The 21,439-nt window shown below is 48.1% G+C and overlaps 1 protein-coding gene across 1 annotated transcript in view; it reads left to right on the forward strand.

Moving 5' to 3' along the window:
* The first annotated feature begins 231 nt into the window (after window positions 1-231).
* The window catches only part of LOC147124535 (uncharacterized), a 33,888-nt gene continuing 12,680 nt past the window's right edge, over window positions 232-21,439 (forward strand). The window contains exons 1-4 of the mRNA XM_085980203.1: window positions 232-1,174; window positions 7,996-8,116; window positions 14,300-14,334; window positions 20,858-20,932. Of these exons, the coding sequence (XP_085836329.1) occupies window positions 232-1,174; window positions 7,996-8,116; window positions 14,300-14,334; window positions 20,858-20,932 (1,174 nt within the window). The remainder of the gene's footprint in view (window positions 1,175-7,995; window positions 8,117-14,299; window positions 14,335-20,857; window positions 20,933-21,439) is intronic.

The raw sequence follows: 21,439 nt of genomic DNA on the forward strand, positions 1-21,439 counted from the left end.
CGCCCCCCGAAAACCCCTGCCCACGACCACAACATCACGGACTATAGTCCAGTGGTGTCCTACCACCACCAAGGGACCAGGGAATGGTTTAGTCCTAGTACCAACAGATAAGCTGCTGTACCAGGGGGTACACTATGCAGTGGCCTCAGTGATCAGAACCTGACCGAGGTACACTTACCTGAGTGGTGCCCTAAAGAGACAGAACGGTTGTACCAAGCTCTTTTGAAGGAAATGTTTAGAAAGTTTTACGAGTTCAACTTTGCTAATGTGGACAAAGCAAAGCTGTACAGTTTACACCCTGAACATAATATGGGTGTGGGGAGACAAAGAAGGGGGACCTGGAATGATATTTTTACAGCTTATAGTACAGGGTCCTCAGTGATATACAGCCTAGATGATATAGAGTTACAAACCCAGGTAAATGGTTCAAAGACCCAGTTAAGGAAACTCCTAACAGAGGAGAACACAGTGGTGGGTTCAGAGTTGCATGAGGACCAGTGCATGACGGTCCATTTAAAGGAGATAATAGCTGAGCTGGAAAGACACGCCAAAACAGTAAATGCACTTGTACGGGAGGACAGAAATGCTTCGGATCAAGCTGCACAGAATGAGGTATGCGTGCTATACGGGGCATGGTTGCTGGGCGAGGGCCGCAGCAACCTGGAGGATTTAAAACAAGGTTTAGCCCCTTCCTGGATTAGCAACAAACATCTCGTAGCCCTCCACCCGTTTAGTAATTCGCTGAGCCCGTGTCAACTCCGGCTAGCTTCTGAGGCCTACCCTGTCCCAGTGGATTGTGGACGTTCCAATCACACTATCATGGGGATAGTAGTGAGGATGCCGGTCATGGGTGGGACAGCCCAACCCGCACTGGTATACAGGGTGGAGAACATTGGGATCATTCAAGGGGGTGCACACGTCCGTTCTGCAGAGGTCCCACCTTATGTCATAAAGTGGGAGCACGCTATGACAGGTACAGACCTCTCTGGGTGTCGGAGCCGGGGAGCACACATAATCCTGTGTCCCCAGCACTTGAATGCCTATTCGAGACCACAGTGCGGGTTTAAAGCTGCTGATGCACGACCTGTGAACTGTACCATGGAGGTAATGGCAAAAGACCATGTTTCCCCACAGGTAGCATTCATAGGGGGTGGGACATATTGTGTCACCACAAGTGCGCCCCACTACCGGCATGGATAGTACATCTGGTGTCCGCTGAGTGACAGCAGTTTTTGTTTTAAACCTGAGGCAGAAGTTCAAGTGGCCCAGGAACGGATTGTACCCATCACTGAACCCTCAACTGTTCACCTCACTGTCAGGGAAAACATCACCAACCTGCAAAGTTATGTAACACATTTTGGCTATGAGATTCCCCCTCTCCCAGAACATCTTACCACCCTATTAAAAGCAGTGGTCATCTCACAGAAACATCTCTATACGTTGGAGCAGAAGTCAGTAGAGATAGGGGCCAAGATATTGGATATTGTGGTTCCACCCTGGTTGGACATATTTGAAAATATAGAAGCCTGGCTTCGCACATTTTAGTGGTTTGCCAGCTGGGAATAGTTTTCTATCTGTTGTGTGCGAAGTGCAAAGGGAGGGACCAAATGCTACACTCTCAGCATGAGGGAGCATGGGACAAAAACAAAAATAAAGTCTATGACCAGGTATAAAAACAACTGTGAATGTGATTAAGAATAAATTTGGACAAGTGTGTGTGTCAATTTATTTTTCCTGTGTGTGATTCTTTCCAAGTGGTGCAGGGGTGTTGGACACCCTCCGTGCTTGAATGTGAATGTAATAAAAGTTTACTTTGTGTATTTTTGATAAACACTACACCTAATGGGAATGGGAGAGTGTTTTGTTGTGGGTATTATTAGTTTAGGTAATACAGGGGAAGGTTGCCTCCCGAGGATCAGAAATTTTGCTCACACCTGCATGATACTATAGTGTTAGAAAGTATCACAGGGGGGTGTGTAAGGTTTGAAATTTCTGCACAAACCCAGAACAGAAGGATAGCATCATTTAAAAATGATTTTTGAACATTACAGAAGAAATCTGTGAAAAGGATAAAAGTGTGGTTGGGCCAGACAGAAGAATTTCAAAGAGTTAAATTAAGGAAGAGGTTTTTGGACTGTTGTAAGGAATTTTGGGCCAAAGGGGTTTAAAATAAAAATCCCAGGAAGTTTTGGCTGGTTTAAAAAGACATGTTCAGGCTGCAAAAGGCTGGGACAAAGGGGAGGAGAGTGGGCCACCCGAGTTTGGATATTGGACTGTCTAAGGAATGTCCAGGGCCGCCCCAGTTTTACATAAGGACAATGAAGCCTGTTTTCCCGCCGAGAAGTCGCAGAGCCAGTTATCGAATAAACAGGACATGTCCCCAGCCATACAAAGGAAGGAACATTAGCCCTACAGGTTACCACAAACAAACCACAGTCCAAAACCAATTAAAGAGACTGACAGACGTTTTGCATTTTAAAACTGGTTTCAAGGCAATCCCGAAACCAGTTAAAGGCCAATTAAGTTTAGATGAGCCATCCCCTAAACTCATTAAGTTTGGATGGGCCATCCCCGAAGCTCGTTAAAGTTTTAAAACACATTAAAAATAACGAGCCCGCCAAATTTAACAAAGAAACCTGAGATTTGGCGGTCAGATAAGCCAGGCCCCAAATTAGTATAATTGAGGCCTGCCTTTTCAGTTCAACACACAGTCAGTCAGCTCGTCAGAAGGTCAGCTCAGAAGACAGAAGTTCAAGTTCAGCCAACCAGCTCAAGAGAGAGATCATCATCAGAGGCTCAAAGGAAGAAAGAAGAAACAGAGATCACGGCAACCAAAGGCCTGCAGAAACCAACAACCGCCAATATTACCACCAACCAGGTAATATTGGGCCACCGCGACCAACAAGAAACCAACCGCTGAAAAACTCTTGAACCAAAGATTTGTTTCCACTCTACAGGCTAGTCTGACTTACCCCTGGGTAAGATTTGGACACAAAAGACCCAAAACTAGCCCTAACCAAAGAAAATTGGGTACTTACCCGATAGATCCAACAGTGCGACTAACCGCATCTGCGGACCAACCCAAAATGAAGACCCAACGCAGGTGCAGTCTTCTACCACGTCTGAGGTACGGCAGGCCCCAACCGCCACAACTAAAGAGAACCCCGAAATTGTGAACCTCTACAGTCTGTCAAGAAAGTTGTTTTGGTGAGTATTTCCTGGTCCTCTGGATTCCAGCCTAGCTAGTGTAGTGGGGTTGGGAGGGTAAGGGATTTTGTATTGTAATTCTCCCTCGCTTATTCCGTGTGTTCCCCACCCTTTTAAAGTATAAGTTTTATTGTATTGTATATTTTCCTGTCTCAAAATAAAGATCTGAATTCTTTTGACTAACCCAGGTGTCTGTTGCAAGTTTATTACAACCCCCAAATAAGTCCAAAGTCTAGAACAAAAGGGAGTGGGAGCAATTCGAACTGCTCAAAGGAGTCAGAGGGCGAAGCTGACAAACAACCCACACCACCACCCCTTACACTGCTGCATTCTCCAATGCAACAACCATCGAATTTCTGTTAAAGAAAGAGGTTTGATGAGTCTTGAATACAAGAACTCATCAAACTACAGAGAATGTCAGTGTCTGACAGCTTCACAGAGCAAACATTTTTGACAGATGAAACATCATACGCTGACGTTCTCTGTAACTGGCTTCCCCTTAATTGGCCTGCTAAGCCAGTTGGGCGGGCTTAACAAGGTCAATCAAGCGAAAATAACATGGGTTGGCCAGAAGTCGATGGAGGTGGGACTGCAACCCGACAAGTGGGAGTCCCGCCTCCAAAAGCTCCCCATTCGCAAAATCCAGCCCTAAGATTGAAGCTGGCCTTAGCCCAGAGTTGATGACCAAGGGTGAGCAAGAGATCCTAGAAACCCTGAAATGCAAGGTAGATAATAATCTATATATATAAACGGATACATCTGTCTGTCTGTCTGTCTATCTGTCTGTCTGTCTGTCCATCGGTGTGTGTCTGTCCGGCTATACACTCTAAAGTTATAGAGCGTACCTACACGTGCGTTACATCAAAAGAAAGCTTACGATTCCAAAATGGTCGTAAGCGTATTTACGTTTTGGCCGGACAAAAATTGCGCCCGCGGTATCCAAACAACATTCAAAATTCCGCTCATTAGCATCTCATTATCCGCTCATTAGCAATAGAGTGATGTCGAGGTCGACCAATCGTACGCCGGGTTCCTGGCGCGTGCGGGCAGGCCCTCCTACAGTCGACTGACGGGACGATTGACCAATCCTACGCTTCGGTGACCTGTCGGTCGACCAATCGGTGCGTGTGTGGGCGGGCCTTATTGTTCTGAACCGAGGTGAGTCGCCGCCATCTTGATTCCAAACTTATCATTTCTTTTTCCCGCTTTCTGCGTGTTCCTTTTCAAATCTACATTTCCAGCAAAAAAAAAGTTGCTTTGAAAAGACAAATTGTTTTTAAAAAAAGTTAATTAATTTGTAAATCTTTTGTCTAACCTCTATAATTTTCCTACCTTTCACCGTTTTTCCAGGCCTCAAAGCCTGGGTGTCTGTTGACCAGCCACGCCCGAGCTAGGCGCCTCCCGTCGCGATCGACAAAAGGCCAGCGATCGCTGCCATCTTTGTGAAGGCTGGAGGGGGCGGGCCTGAGCCGAGCGTCGCCACCCCGCCGCCATCTTAGTAAAGGCAGGCAGGGTGGGAGTCAGCATCCGCGTCATCTTCCGCCCAGAGTGCGACTTGAGTCCGGCCGGGCCTCACGCGGTAGGTTGCGCGGTGGCGTCTCTCCGGTCTTGAAGCCGGCTCGGGTGGGGAGCGGGGCTCGGGAAGGCGGAGCTCGGGAGAGCGGGAGGGCGGGGCTCCGGAGAGCGGGAGGGCGGGGCTCCGGAGAGCGGGAGGGTGGGGCTCCGGAGAGCGGGAGGCCGGTGCTCGGGAGGGCGGGGCTCGGGCTGAGCCATGTCAGTGTGTGGGGCGGCATGGAGCTCCGCGGAGCCATCGGGTCTGCTAGCTCCCCCCCCACCCTTTCTCCCCTCACACCCCCCCTCCCCTCCCCCCTCCCTTTCTCCCCCCCACACTCCCCCTCCCCTCCCCTCTGCCTCCCCCCTCCCCTCCCCCCTCTGCCCCCTCCTCTCCCCCCTCCCCTCCCACCTCTGCCCCCTCCCCTCCCCCCTCTGCCCCCTCCTCTCCCCCCTCCCCTCCCACCTCTGCCCCCTCCTCTCCCCCCCTCCCCTCCCCCCTCTCCCCCCACACCCCCACACCCCCTCCCTCCCCATTCCCCCCTCCCCTCCCCCCCTCCCCCCCACCCCCACCCCTCCCCCCCACTCCCACCCCCTCCCGCACCCCCTCCCCCCACCCCACCCCCTCCCCCACCCCCTCCCCCCCACTCCCACCCCCTCCCCCACTCCCTCCCCCACCCCACCCCCTCCCCCCTCCCCCCCACCCCCTTCCCCCCTCCCCTCCCCCCTCCCCCACCACCCCTCCCCCCACCCCCCTTCACCCCTCCCCTCCCCCCTCCCCCCCCTCCCCCCACCCCCTTCCCCCCCTCCCCACCCACCCCCACCCCCCCTCCCCCCCAGTTGCTCTCTCTCTCTCTCTCTCCCCCCCAGCCGCTCACTCTCTCTCTCTCCCCCCCAGTCGCTCGCTCTCTCTCTCTCTCCCCCCCAGTCGCTCGCTCGCTCTCTCTCCCCCCCAGTCACTCGCTCTCTCTCTCTTCCCCCCAGTCGCTCGCTCTCTCTCTCTCTCTTCCCCCCAGTCGCTCTCCCTCTCTCTTCCAACAACAACATTCCCTCAAAAATCCCCTCAGCACCGCCGGGCACTTCAGCTAGTCTATATATATAAATAAAAGGATAGATCTGTCTGTCTGTCTGTCTGTCTATCTGTCTGTCTGTCCTTCGGTGTGTCTGTCCGGCTATACACTCGAAAGTTATAGAGCGTACCTACACGTGCGTTGCGTCCAAAGAAAGCATACCATTCCAGGACGGTCGTAAGCGTATTTACTTTTCGGTCGGACAAAAATTGTTCGCAGCGTTATACAAAAAACCTTCAAAATTCCACTCATTATCCGCTCATTAGCATTGATTGGCTGACGTCAAGGTCGACCAATCCTGTGCCGTCATGATTGACCAATCCTACAGTTCAGTCACCTGATGGTTGGCCAATCGCTGCATCTATGGGCGGGACTAATCATTTTGAACTCAGGCATCGGGCAGCCATTGCTTCAACTACTTCCAGCTCAAAATCTGCTAATCCAGCTTCGAAAAAGTTAGTATCTCTTTTAAAAATAACATAACATTTACCAAAAACATTTTATAAGTACTTTCACTTTCATCTTTGAAGGTATTAAAAGGTACAAATGTTGCCCGGCAGCAGATTCACAGAGGGACAGAGAGACAGGGCCCAAAGCCTGGGACTCGATTTAAACCACCCGGCCCAAAACAGCCCTGGCAACGCGGGGCCCCCCCCAGCTAGTCTTATATAAATAGAAGAGGTGAATGCTGTTAGAGTTTATGAGTAAATGGATCTGTGGACAGAAATTATGGGGCGCCAGCCTCGCCAGGGCGCTGGAAGTAGCGCCCCGGAAGAAGTCGCAGCCGCCCGCCGCAAATTCAGTTTGCACGCCCCAGAGGGAAGCGCGGCGCTACTCGAGGTGTCCCGCATCCCTCTTGGGGCGCTGCAACTGAAGTTCGCAGTGCAACGTGCCGCAGCGCCACACGCTGCGGCACGGCATGCTGCGGTACTGCAGGCCTTCCTCCCCTTCTTAATGGGAAAGGGCCTGCTGCAGCGCGCTCGAAGAGCGTGAGTGCTGGCAAAAGAGCCCGGCACCGAGGAGAAGTGCCGAGCTCTTGGTACACAGCCGGCACTCCACAGGGTGGGGGGGGTGCTCAGGAGGCTGGGGACGGTGGCGCGGAGAGGTGCTGGCAGGCGGCCAGCAAAAAAATGGCCGCCCCGCACCTCAGCGCCTCTACCGCTGCAGGTAGGTCCCCCTGAACCGGTCGCAAATTGCGACTGGCATTAAAACAGGGGGCGCTACCAAATTTGGTGATCGGGGCGGTAGTGGGGCGCTGCTCACACCGATTATGTCATCGGTGGCGGCGCAGCGCTAACGGCTAGCACCGCCATTAGCGTCCCGCTAAATTTAGCGGGAGGCATGGCCAGTGGCGCAAAACCCACTAAGTGCCCTCTATGCTATGAAAAGTATTGAAGCATTTAGGTCCAATTGATGTTTATGTAAGACTATCCCGCTGCCATTGACATATGTGCATATAAATATGTACATAAACAATAGAGATGGCAGTTTCTGTTTATTTGAAACTTGCTGCATTTGACTTCAGTAATTATAAAATTCCTCACAAAGGTAAATCTGAAGACCAGATCCTTTTCTATATTGTTTCATTTTCACAACCAAAATACCCGATCATGGATGATCTTGGATGTGGCTGAATCCTTCCTTCAAAAGCAACTGTAGACAACACTAAATCTTTCCCCAATGAATGCAGTGAGCATCCGATGACCCGGATTCATTGCTGCATTAGATACTCCAGGACTGATTAAGTCTTCTCTAGTTTAATTCTCCTCATATCCCCACACCTCACATCTTACATATAACATACAAACTATTTGACTATGACAGGCATATTCCCTAAGAACCTCACATGGATGTCACAAGCAAACTCCCTTCTTTCTTGCAGGAGAAGGTCACACACAATTTGTGACAGGAGGCCGCAATTGAAGGAATCCAAGCCCAACTGTACATCCTCTCCTCAGTGGAAGAAAACATGCTGGTCATCATGGGCAAGTCATGATGGTGGCGAATGTAACACTAGAGGAGACATCGTGCAGGGTTTCTTCACACTATTTCTATCTCTTCCCCCACACACTGCATGACAAACTACGGCTGCTTTCAGCAGCCACTCAGCTCTCTTTGTTCTCCCACTACACTAAAAGCTAACCCTTGTTCCTCTCTTCTATTTCAGGTGCTGAAAATGTGGATGCCACTCTGTCACTTCAGGATCAGGATCAGGAGTCCAGCCTTCCTGAAGATTCAATATCACTTGATCTGACGCTAGCAAGCACCAGCTCAGAGACTGACACCACGTATACTTTAGAGGGCCCAGGCTGATGGGCATGCACCAGGAAAGTGTACTGGGCAGGCTGCCAGTGAGCTTGCACACAATTGGTCAGAGAATGGAGGAGTCAAGGTCCAACTTGTGTCGGGGCTTCACACAGAGCATGGGGGCTATTCTGTCCAACATGGAGCAAGTTGTCAACTCTATCAACACTACAGTGGTGCCCACCATAATGGAGCCTCTGCCGACAGCTTTCCTGGCAGCTCACACTGCTGTCATGGGAGCTTAGATGGTTGTCATCTTGGCTCGAGGGCCAGTATTGACAGGGGCTTCCAGAGCATCACATCACTCCTGCAATCTGTTCTCGTGCAGAGCCATAGGAGTGGTGAGGCGCTGTCCCAGGATAGTGGCCTTTGCTCCACGGGAGAGGCACTTGTTGTCCTCTCTCAGGAGGACAGCATGCCTACTCCCTCCTGCCTACTCCACCAGTGCTTTGTTAGACCAGTCAGTTGGTCCAGATTGCCAGGTCCACACTGAGGTGCTGCAGCTTGGTCCTCAAGTCCCAGAGCTGCTCGAGGCCACACACCACGGCCATCTGAAGTCTCTTCAATGGAAGGTCAGCAACCTTCCACCTCCCAGGCTGTTATCACTGGGAATACATTTTGGAGGAGCACTAGGATAGGTAACCGAGCACAGAAGACAGGCACTAAGGGGTTGCCTGGTGGTGATTCTTAATTATTCCTGTTAAATATTATACACAGATGGAATTGAGTTGGTGTTAATATTTGTAGTTTGTTGAGGGCAAGATCCATAAGGAAGGAATGCATTTGGATGGTACTAGTATGGATGGTGGTAATAAGGATTACAGGACTGTTGACCTACTGTTGGTATAATGTATTGGGAGTGGGCAGGGTGGTTCACATGAAACGCCCTGGGATTAGTTGTTCTCTAAGAGCTCTGGCAGCTAGGGCTCCCTCTCCTCTTCATGCTGCTCCTGCAGCACTTCTTGTTGCCCAGGTTGTGGTAAGGGCTGGTCCGTCATTATGGCAAAGTTAGGCAGCAAACGACCATAAATCTGGATGCAGGGTCAGGGCTGTATTGCAAAGCTCCTTCCAAAAGTTCCAGGCAGCGTAAGTGTCACTGAGAATGCCGACTGCTCTATGACGTTTTTGGTGGCAGCATGGTTCTTGTTGTAGGCTACCTCTGCAGCTTTGCCCGGGTTCATGACATCTCATGAGCCATGTCTGAATGGGATAGCCCTCGTCACCCAGTAGCCAGCCTGTGACACGGCCTGGTGGAAATAAATGCAGCACAGAGGATTGACACAGGATGAATGAATCATGACAGCTGCCAGGAAACCGAGCACAGACCTGCATGATGCACTGCTGGTGGCCAGAAAGCAGCTGCAGCATGAGGGAGTTGAATCCTTTTCTAATTAGAAAAATGCTAGGCTGGTGATGGGGAACATGCAAGACAATGTGGGTGCACTCTATGGCATCTTACACACTGGGGAAGCCTGCAATGTGGGTGAAGTCTAGTGCTCTCTCGTTCTGCTTCGCTCTGTCCATTGGGAAAGATATACAGGTGTTCCTCTTGGTGTAGAGAACCTGGGTGATCTCCCTAATACAACGGTGAACAGCAAACTGGGAGCTGTCACCTGCTGCAGCCTGGAAGGAGCCTGTTGTATAAAAGTTAAGGGCCATGGGGATCATGACAGCCACAGGCAGTGCTGTCGATGCCCTGGTCTGAGGTTCCAGTTTTGGCTGTAGCAGGTGATATAGCTCGGTAACAGCCTCCTTTGTGAAGCGAAGGTGCCTGACACATTGCTCCTCAGCAGAGATAAGGTGGGAGATGTGCTCCCTGTAGACCCGCTGTGGTTATGGCTTTCTGCACAGAGACCTCCTCCTCCCTCTTTTCCCAGCTGTTCCTGCTCTCTCCTGCCTTCCTGACTGCTTCCCCTCGTCCTCCAGCCACAAAGGCAGAACTACCAGACCAGCCATTGCTGCAGTGAAACTCTTTTGAAGGCAGCCATAAGCAGTCCATTTCTCAGCAGAAATCAATTGTAGAAGTTAGAAAATAGGCAATAAAAAATACCCAGAAGTTAACCAGCAGCATAAATGGACAAACCTAAATAGAGCTGAAGGGTTCTTGCGGCCTGTTGCTGCTACGAGTTGCTGAGCTAGTTTATTATTTGTCGAGTCAGGCACTGCGGCAGACCAATTTCAAAAAAAGGTCCTACAACATGAGTGGCACACACATTGCCTGCCATATTGAATGCTTAGAATCCCGTTTAATGCCTGTAAATTGGGTGCAGCACCAACAAGTTTCTGGGACCACAAGTTTCAGTTCAGGTCATAAAAAAGAAAGACTTGCATTTATATAGCGCCTTTTATGACCACCGGACATCCCAAAGCGCTTTACAGCCAATTAAGTACTTTTGGAGTATAATCACTGTTGTAATGTAGGAAACACAGCAGCGAATTTGCACACAGCAAGCTCCCACAAACAGCAATGTGACAATGACCAGATAATCCGTTTTTGTTTTGTTGATTGAGGGGTAAATATTGGCCAGGGCACCGGGGATAATTCCCCTGCTTTTCTTGGAAATAGTGCCATGGGATCTTTTATGTACATCTTGTAATGATATCAGCAAATAGTGATGTTATTTGCCTGTTTGATTATCATGTCTTACCAGCATAGTTGCCTGATTGATTGCTTGTGCCTGAACAGCAGAGGGCATGTGACCGAGACAAGCAAGGCAGTTTAGTTTTAGTTTCAGTTTCGTTCTAGATGCATCACTAGCATAATGGTGTCTCCTGAATGCTGTATAAAGAGTTGAACAGACTTTAGATTAAAACTCATTGGCCTAGAAATTGGGTTGTGGGCTCGCCAGGGCTGTAGCGCCAGAAATTTTGCGCCAGCGTTAATGCGGCAGCGCCCGACGAAAATTCGGTTGCGCCGGCCCCAGACGGCGGCGGGCACTAAAGGAGGGTTTTAGCGCCTGAAAACGGGCGTTGAATTGGGTTTCCCGGCGCTAATCCCCCGCTGCGGCACCCGATACGGTGCGGCAGGCTGGGGAACTGCAGGCCTCCTCCTTCTGTTAAGGAGGAGCTGCCTGCAGCCGACAACTGTCCGGCGGATTCCCCCGACATCTGAGCCCGGCACCTCGGGGAAGTGCCGGGCTCGCAGCACACACTCATCAGGGCCGCGGGGGGGGTGATGCAGGAGTCCGGGAAGGGAGGTGCGGGCAGGCGGCCGCCGGGAACGCGGCCGGCCGCCGCTCCACCTTTATGCGCCGGCGCAAAGGCGTGTAAGAACACTTTTCACATTCGTTAGTTGCGCCTGCCACGGGCGAGGCGGGCGCAACTGAATTTGGGCTTGGGGCCGGGTTACCACGGCAACCGGGACGCTGCGCACACCGATGACGTCATCGGTGCCGGCGCAGCGCTACCGGCTAATGCCGATGGTAAGGCCCAAGTCAATTTGCAAAACGGCTATAAGTCCGGCGCAAGGCCCTCTAGCGCCACTAATTGGGCGCTAAGCCCACTCAATTTCTAGGCCATTCTCTTTCATAAATGTCTCATCATTGAACCCACAAAGAAATCAATACACATCTGAGAGAGCAGATGGGGCCTCAGTTTAACATCTCATCTGAAAGTCTCCTCTTCTTCTTAGACAGTCCCTCGGAACCGAGGATGACTTGCTTCCACATTAAAAATGAGTTGGCAGGTGACTGATGAGTCCAATGCGGGACCTACAGTCTCTGTCACAGGTGGGGCAGACGGTGGTTGAAGGGGCGGGTGGGTGGGGTGCTTGGGTTGATGTGCGCTCCTTGCGATGCCTGCGCTTGGCTTCCGCTTGCTCCCGACGAAGAGACTCGAGGTGTTCGGCGCTTTCCCAGACGCTTCTCCTCCACTTTGTGCAGTCTTGGGCCAGGGATTCCCAGGTGTCGGTGGGGATGTTACACTTTTTCAAGGAGACTTTGAGGGAGTCCTTGAAGCATTTCCTCTGCCCACCTGGGGCTCTCTTGCCGTGCCGGAGCTCCGAGTAGAGCGCTTGTTTTGGGAGTCTCGTATCGGGCATGCGGACAATGTGACCCGTCCATCGGAGCTGATCGAGCGTGGTCAAAGCTTCGATGCTGGGGATGTTGGCCTGAGCAAGAACACTGACATTGGTGCGCCTATCCTGCATATGGATTTGCAGGATCTCGTGGAGTCAGCGTTGGTGGTACCTCTCCAGTGCTTTGAGGTGCCTACTGTACATGGTCCATGTCTCTGAGGCATACAGCAGGACGGGTATCACTGCTGCTCTGTAGACCATGAGCTTAGTGCCAGGTTTGAGGTCCTGGTCTTCAAACACTCTCTTCCTCAGGCGACCGAAGGCCACATTGGCACACTGAAGGCGGTGTTGGACTTCGTCGTCAACGTCTGCCCTTGTTGACAGTAGGCTCCCGAGGTATGGAAAGTGGTCCATGTTGTCCAAGGCATTGTCGTGGATTTTGATAATCGGGGGGCAGTGCTGTGTGGCGGGGGCAGGTTGGTAGAGGACCTTTGTCTTACAGGTGTTTAGTGTAAGGCCCATGCTCTCGTACACTTCGGTGAAGGTGTTGACGATGGTTTGGAGTTCGACCTCCGAGTGAGCGCAGACGCAAGCATCATCTGCATACTGTAATTCGATGACAGAGGATGGGACGACCTTGGATCGGGACTGGAGGCGACGGAGGTTGAACAGTTTCCCATTTGTTCTGTAAATTAGCTCCACTCCAGTGGGGAGCTTACTGAGGGTGAGATGGAGTATTGCAGCAAGGAAGATCAAGAAGAGCGTTGGTGCGATGACACAGCCTTGCTTGACCCCGGTTCGTACATGAATTGGGTCTGTGGTGGAACCATTGGTCAGGGTCACGGCTTGCATGTCGTCGTGAAGCAGGCGGAGGATGGTGACAAACTTTTGAGGGCAGCCGAATTTGAGGAGGACACTCCATAATCCCTCATAGTTGACAGTGTCGAAGGCCTTTGTGAGGTCAAAGAAGGCCATGTACAGTGGCTGGTGCTGTTCCCTGCATTTCTCTTGTAATTGACGTGCGGTGAAGATCATGTCCATTGTGCCCCTTAGAGGGCGGAATCCGCATTGTGACTCTGGGAGGACACTCTATAATCCTAAAGACGGCATCTCTGACAGTGCAGCACTCCCTCAGTATTGCACTGTAGTGTCAGCCTAGATTATAGGCTCAAGTCCCTGGAGTGGGACTTGAACCCACAACCTTCTGACTCAGAGGCGAGAGTGCTACCCACTGAGCCATGGCTGACACACATGGAGACATGGTTTCCTTGCAGAAAACTGTCATCAAGCTGTTCATGGAAGGATTTGAATACAAGATGAGGAAATTACTGCAATATGCTGCATTAATGTTCAATATAATTACATTGGAATAAGAGAATATGTAGAAGGACATGTCAACACTGAAACATTTTTTTGTTGCTCTTTGGTAAAATGTCCCAATTAATACTGGCAGTTGGAACTCCAGGATTAGAATCTTAAATTAACAGTAAAAGTGAAGTGTCAAGAGCAATGTTCCTCCTAATTTTTTTTGGCTACGCAGCCCCTTTAAGGATCTGCGTGGCCCATTCACAGGTTTGTACATGCGTAAAATTTAACATTAGAAAAGCCGGTACCGGGCTGCACGGGACCAGCAGAGAGCTGAGCGGCCACGTGGCCACACAGCTTAGAGGGAACGTTGGTTAAGAGCTGCTCCACAATACAGCATTAACCAAACCACTAAACAGAATGGGTACATTGGAACTGCCTATGAGTAATTTAATAGCTATTTTTATCCAAATATTATAATGTTTTACGCCACAAGGAAAAATACAATAAAAACAAGTGTTTCCCGAGCATTTCATTTTTTGTGCCAGATGCATTATTTCAAATCTGTTGTGGCTTCATGCTCATATGCAATAACAATGAGTAAATTAGATAGCACAAATAACTCCCACAGTTCACAAACTAGTACAAACTGTAACAAAGAGTCACGATCAGTTAGGCAAAGCACCAGCATGCTTCATCTCCTCTATTAGGGAGAATGGAGTTTTGCTTTATATCTGTGTGATAGTGAGAAAAGAAGAAAAACTCTTGTATGAGCAGAAAGCCACTAAAGGGATAGGCTCAGCTGGCAAGATTCTCTTTTCACATATGCAACCTTTGTTTTTTTCAGACTGATCACTTATTTGCAGTCTCAGCAAGCAAGAGGCAAGACTTTCATCTGCTTTGGCTTGTTTCTGCATACTAACTAACTCAGCAGACTGGGATCCTCTAAAGAACAAAACTGCATGAGAGACATACTGCATTTGACACAGTCAGGAGGCAAAAGAAAGAGCAAAACAAAAGTCTATTCAGCCCTGAAACCTCTGATATGCTCACCCATCCCCCTGCTTCCCCCTCCCCCTTACCAAAAGAGGAAAACAAGTGAAGCGTTGGCTGAATGGCTGAAGCCTTCAGGACAATGTACAATGAATGACAGCTGACTGTCAGCTATACTGCAGCCCAACAGGCTTTCAATTAACATTTTAGAGGCTGCAAATTCTTTTGCTTCCTGCAGTATGGCAACATGCATCTATTTCATATAGTCACGATCGTAAAGCACCTCAAGACTTGAATCCTATAGTTACCTGATGTTTTTAAATGACATTATGCACACAGATCATATTTCCAAACACTTAGGTTTGCAAAGGGACTATTAACCTGGAACTTTACTCTTGCTGTGATTAAAGTGGCAGGTTTGGATCAAAGTAGAAATAAGCTCGGTTGCAGTTTACTAAAAATATCATACGTGATGCATTTTTGGATGTCCTAGGCAAAGAAAGAAGAAAGAACTTGCATTTATATAATGCTTTTTATGATCTCCGGATGTCCCAAAGCGCTTAACAGCCAATGAGGTACTTTTGGATGTAGGAAACACAGCAGCCAATTTGTGCACAGCAAGGTCCCACAAACAGCAATGAAATAAATGATCAGGTCATCTGCTTTTAGGCATTGCTTGATCGAGAGAGCCCCCCTGCTCTTCTTTGATTAGTGCTGTTGGATCTCTTACATCCACCTGAGAGGGAAGATGGGCCTCAGCTTAACACCTCATCCGAAAGACGGCTCCTCCAACAGTGCAGCACTCCCTCAGAAAAGGCCTTGAAACCACAACCTTCTGATTCAGAGGCAAGAGTGCTAGCACAGAGCCAATACCTATCAAAGGCTGTGACAAGGCACTTAAAAACACATTTTCTTCCATTCGAAGTTATTTCTGAGAATACTGGCTGCTTATGTATATACCTGAAACTCTATTTCATAAAACACTATAGCTGCAGTGCCATCTGCAGTAATGGGAAGTCAACAGTGCAAATTATGTGTTTTTTAATGTTAAACCAATTTGAATTTCACATAAGCCAGTGAACTTACCATATTAGAATCATAGGTACTGTCAGCTGGGCAAAATAAAATTAGAACAGGTCCAGAGCAACTGTAGGAAAAGGCACCCAAATTACAGCAAAGTAGAGCAACTAGTCAGTCCCACAGTAAAACAAGGCAGTTGGGATATTGGGTATTTCTGTGGCATCACTAATCCATCACGAGAGGCTGCTGTAATACATTTTATAAATTATGTCTGAAAGAGCTTTTTGTTGTTGTTTAAGAGGTAGCATTTTTATAGGTATGACATCTTACTTTAAGCACTTTACATTTAACAAAATCCTTTAGACATTGCTCGTTTAAATTTTCTATTATTTGTCTAGTACGTATGGTGTTGTTAGATTTGGCTGAGTTTTAACAGTAGATATAAAGGAGACTCTGTAACCACCTACACCCTCTGCTTATATAATACAAAATATTGCATGTTAGTAAATAAAAATAAACAAATTATTAATGACACTTTCTACACTTGTATAAAATTACTGTATGGTGTTTAAATTACGACACAATGAACTTTCTTCTTACATTACCACAACTGCCAGAGATACAAATCAGTTTCATTCTTGTTGCTTATTATAAGCACATATAAATCGCATTGTACGATATAAAGTTACCATGCACATTTTATGTTGAGTTTTGCAGCTAACACTGATTTGCTGCTTATTTTCTAAATGTACTTTTTATATTGGATTTTACATCAAAGCACTACACAGCACTGGTAGCGCATTAAAGTAAAAACACACATTATGCACTGAAAAATAAATACTTATTTCTATGCTTTTTGAAAAATGTCATGAACACCTACACTTCACATTTACCTTAGAACAAACCTACTGATGGAATGTCTTGAAACCGAACACTGGATTTGTTTTCACCATATGTAATCAAAAAAGATGTGTTAAAGGAGAAAGATTTTTACAATATAAATGGGTCAAAATCTGATACTTGCAGGATAAAAATTGTACAGATACAGTAGACTAATTGACCATTTTCCCTAAAATATGAAGAAATAAATGTTAAACTCTAACAAGTGCTGTGGATGGGAAGGAAAGGTGGCTGCTCACTAGGTTTGGAAAATTGTGAGTAGCAGCAGTTCATAAGAACATAAAAACATAAGAAATAGGAGCAGGAGTAGGCCAATCGGCCCCTCGAGCCTGCTCCGCCATTCAATAAGATCATGGCAGATCTGATCCTAACCGCCAATCCACTATCACAGAACCATCTCCTGAATCTAACAGAATTAGACACACGAAATAGGAGCAGAACCAGGCTACACGGTCCCTGGGCCCGCTCCGCTACCCACAGGGCCATGACCGATCCGAACCTAGACTCATGTCCAAATTCCTGCCCGCTCCCCGTAACCCTTAATTCCCTTTACTTCTAGGAAACTGTCTATTTCTGTTTTAAATTTATGTAATGATGTAGCTTCTACAGCTTTTTGGGGCAGCATATTCCATGGACCTACCACCCTCTGAGTGAAGTAGTTCCTCCTCATCTCAGTTTTGAAAGAGCAGCCCCTTAGTCTAAGACTATGTCCCCTAGTTCTAGTTTCACCCATCATCGGGAACATCCTCCCCGCATCCACCCGATCCAACCCCTTCACAATCTTATATGTCTCAATAAGATCACCTCTCATTCTTCTGAACTCCAATGAGTAGAGTCCCAATCTACTCAACCTCTCCTCATATGTCCATCCCCTCATCCCCGGGATTAACCGAGTGAACCTTCTTTGTACTGACTCGAGAGCAAGTATGTCCTTTCTTAAGTATGGACACCAAAACTGTACGCAGTATTCCAGGTGCGGTCTCACCAATACCTTGTACAACTGAAGCAGTACCTCCCTATTTTTATATTCTATCCCCCTAGCAATGAAAGCCAACATTCCATTGGCCTTCTTAATCACTTGCTGCACCTGTATACTATCACCCCCAGCATGGACTCGTACAAATACTCCCAGGAATCAAACTTTATTTCAATGTGCTGCAATTCTTTAGAAGGCAGAGATTTTGAGGCCTATTTTCCTGTGGGTGGTAACGGGAATAAGAAAATAGACATGAGTGGAAGCAGTAACAGACATTTCTTTCGCTATTACTGCCAGTTCCAGTTTTGCTCACAGTCTAAAATAGTTTTAAAGAGAACAGTGAAATAAAGGTGCTATAAAGGGCTTGGTGAGGACTGTGAAGGTCTGGTTTAAGGCTCATGTTAAGAAACACATGCAGATTTTTGTGAGGGGGTTGAGGTAAATGAAAATTGACTCCTGAACTCCCATTCAGAGGAGGGGGTTGAATGACATACAAATGAAAAGGAATTAAATAGAAACCTGCTTTAACTTGGTATTATCATTACACAAAGTATTTTGAACTATATGCATGCATAAGAAGAACATATGCACAAAATTTGGAGCCATCTTGATGCCAACGGTGAAAATGGCAATTTATTATCAGCATATCTTGACAGTATGCAAACCTGTTCACATGATTTCATAATTCAGGTTTTGATTTGGGGCTTGCATTGTAGAAGTCCTGAATGGTGTGTTAGTCTTTCTTCTGCACTTTGTCTTGTGTTCACAGCAAAAAGGCAGTTTCCATGAGCAGTCTCAATCCCCTATGAACCAGACTTGCAACCTTATGTCATGTCTAAGGAAATGGCCATGATTTCACCTACTGAGGAGGATCTGGCGCGGCCGGGGTCAGTGGCGGGGTGCGACCCCGCTGCTGGCTCCAGCCCGCTCTGTGAAAAGATTTTACGCAGACTGGGCTTGTTAAGCCCGCCCTGCGCGTTTCCCGGCCAATTGAAGGAAGCGGGTCTGATGACGTCACATGATGACGTGTCATCAGACAGTTTCATTAAAGGGACCATGCACAAATTGATCTTGACAGTTGTGTTGTCAGTGTTCTGCTGCATTGAGGTGGTGCAAACACTGACAAGTACTGCACAAAGGTGCAGGGCTGCACCCAGGCTCTCCCATGGCTCCCTCGGAGGGAGTCACAGCACGCAGGGAGGTTCTCTTCCCTTCCCATGGGCGGAAGAGACATCCCCAGGAAATCAACGCAGCCTGGTTGCACATTGCACAGGAGGGCAGAAGCAGGGATGTCATTAGCAGGACCAGCCTGCAGTGGCGCAAACATTTCAATGATCTCAGTAGATCACGAAACGTTACTGCAAAGCCACACTCAACCTCATCCTGCTGTGCCACTCATCACATTCCCATCACTCTGCCTTCCCTACCCTACTCCTGCACATCCTTACTCACACCAACTTATCTTGCACCTCCACCCATCCCTCTCTATCTACATTATCACTTCCCCATCTCACTAGCCACCCCTCACACTCATACTTATCCTAGCGCAATCATACCAACTAACAACACACAAGGGTAGGCACTTGGGTGTTTTATCCAATGTTCATGTAAAGTTTCTGTTAATGTGTTGTTATTTTCAACACTTTGAGTTCTTGGACAGATTTGTGCGCACCTTTGGGAGTGGCTTAGTGAGTTGCAGTGATTGGGGAGACATAAGGGTACCCCCCTCCCACCCTGCAATGGTGATGAGTGTGAAAGGAATGGCTTGGTCATTGTAGGGATTCTTTATGGTGTTGGTGTGGGGTGGTGCCAACCTGGCGCATTATGTGGCATCCAGGGTGTACAGCATCAAGTGAAGTAAATCTGGCCATGGTGAGGCCATCCCTGGCGCCAAGGCAGCAATGTGGTTGGGTGCTGATGCCCTCTGTCCTGTGCAGCATCAGTTATTTGCAGAAAAGGTTGGTGTTGTTGTTGGTGCTGCTGGTGTGCCTGGTGCTGCTGGTGTTGGGGCTGATTGTGGTGGGATTCTGAGGACCAAGGTGAGATAATTTCAAGGGCACTGATGCTGATGTAATAGATGGCAGGTGAACTTGTAATGACAGAAGCAAATCTGTCACTAGTCAGAGAGGTTGTTCCAATGAGGTGGCACTGAATAGAGAGTTGGCTCCAAACATTTACAAGCTACATAAAGCTCAATCTGTCTTCTAAATGCAGTAAGCACCAGTTTCTGTGCTTGGAAAGTGAACAGCTGTGAGATGGGAGCTTTTAGACCACTTTTGCAGCTGTCAAGTAATCAGATAATTCAATGCTGAATCCATTCACAACCTGCTGAGCTGACGTGATCCCCAAGCAGCATATAATCTGTGGGGATCTCGTAAAATTGAAAGGTAAGCTTAAAATAGCATTTAACTGCCTCTTAACAATCTCTTAATGATCTAAATTGCCTCCCCCACCACTTGTTGTCGGGTCTGTTCAGCACTGACAGACCCGATATCTGGGAGACTAGCATGGAGGTGGGTTGACAGCGGATTCCCTACACACTATCAAAAAAAAATTCCATCCCGACCCACCACTGATCGCACCCGCAGACCCCCGAAAAATTTTCCCCAATGGTTCCTAGATCAAGTATTACCCTTTTATTTTGACATTAGCCAAGTGAGATTAATGAGCTGCCCACCACATTTTCCCATATTTGCTAAAAGATGGCAATTACCACATAATCAGACTAAAAAGCATAGGCTAAAACTAGTAGTCAGATTTATTTACACATAGGATACAAAGAAGTAGTAAGTAACTTAAAATACAATAAACATAGAATCATTTCACAGATAGTTCATTCACCTATTATGGAATGTATTTGTATCACAGTTTGGTAAGCAGTGAACTGGTCCTTTGTAGATGGTGTGGTGCAAAGCTGTACATGAATGATATGACTGACTAGTCCATGGAGTTTAGATCTCTAGACAGAACTAAAGTTATTGAGAGGAATCTCTGGTATATATTTCAGACCAAGGGACCCTGAAGACTGGGCTATTAAACAACCAAGATCAAGGACACCATGAGCATACTACTGCTTAGAATGACTGATGAGCAGGTGGTCGCCTATAGTCAATTTATCCAGGACCTGTAAGTATTTTCAATCATAGGGATAGAAATTGGCCTCATTAGCGCCTCCCGTTACTGCATCCAGGAGGGCGATAATGGGGTGCTAAGCACTTATCGACTGGGCACGGCGAGAAGGTCAACTCCTGCTATATTCGGTGGGAGGTTTGCGGTGGCGGTATGGCATTGCGCCCCGATCTCCTTCACCTGGAAATCATGATGTCATCGCCGTGCGCATCACCCTGGACCTGAACTTCGGTTCCGCCACCTGCAGCATCGCCGGGTAAAAACACCGGCAGCTGCAGGAAGTGCTCATCGGGAGGCTGCGCACTTCGGGGGCGATGCTTAAAGTCGAGGTAAGTGAAAAAAATTGGGAAATGCTCTTTATCTTTTTTTTTCATTTCTCTTTGCCAGTGCTCAATCAGCCCAGCACCCTGCTGCAGTGCATTGGGCTGATCGGGCTGTATCACGGCTGTCGTCAGGGACCAGGTAAGCTTTCCTCTTGCAGAGCCTGCAGCGATGGCCCTTCCCTTTAAGGGAGGGAAGGAGCCTTCCAACGCAGCAGTGCTGCACGGCCCATTGTGCAGCGCTGCTCACCTACCGCCCCGCCTGCTCCTTTCTGGAACGCAAACCCCAAATGTTTTAAAAGTTGGAAAGCATTAGCGCCAAACAGGGCGATACCGAATTTCTCCCCCATAGACACTTACAGCACAGAAAGAAGTCATTTGATCCATTACACACGAGCCTGTTCTCTTAATCCAATTTCCTTACCCTTTCCCCATGTCGTTTACAGTTTTTCTCTTTTTTTGATACTTAATTAGCTTCTAAGATAAAGGCTCTGTATCCTGACTAATTTATAGATCAAGCAACATGGTCTAGTCCCGCACACCATCCAGTTCCAGGCTTTTATTCTCCATTTTAAGGGAAGACAACTTCCATTTTAATTTTAGTTATTTTAAAACTGTATGATGAATGTGCAGAAATCTCTTATTTGTC

This window comes from Somniosus microcephalus, chromosome 1 (genome assembly GCF_052327205.1).
Source record: "Somniosus microcephalus isolate GS21.2 chromosome 1, FLI_Smic_1.0, whole genome shotgun sequence".
Taxonomy (NCBI): Eukaryota; Metazoa; Chordata; class Chondrichthyes; order Squaliformes; family Somniosidae; genus Somniosus; species Somniosus microcephalus.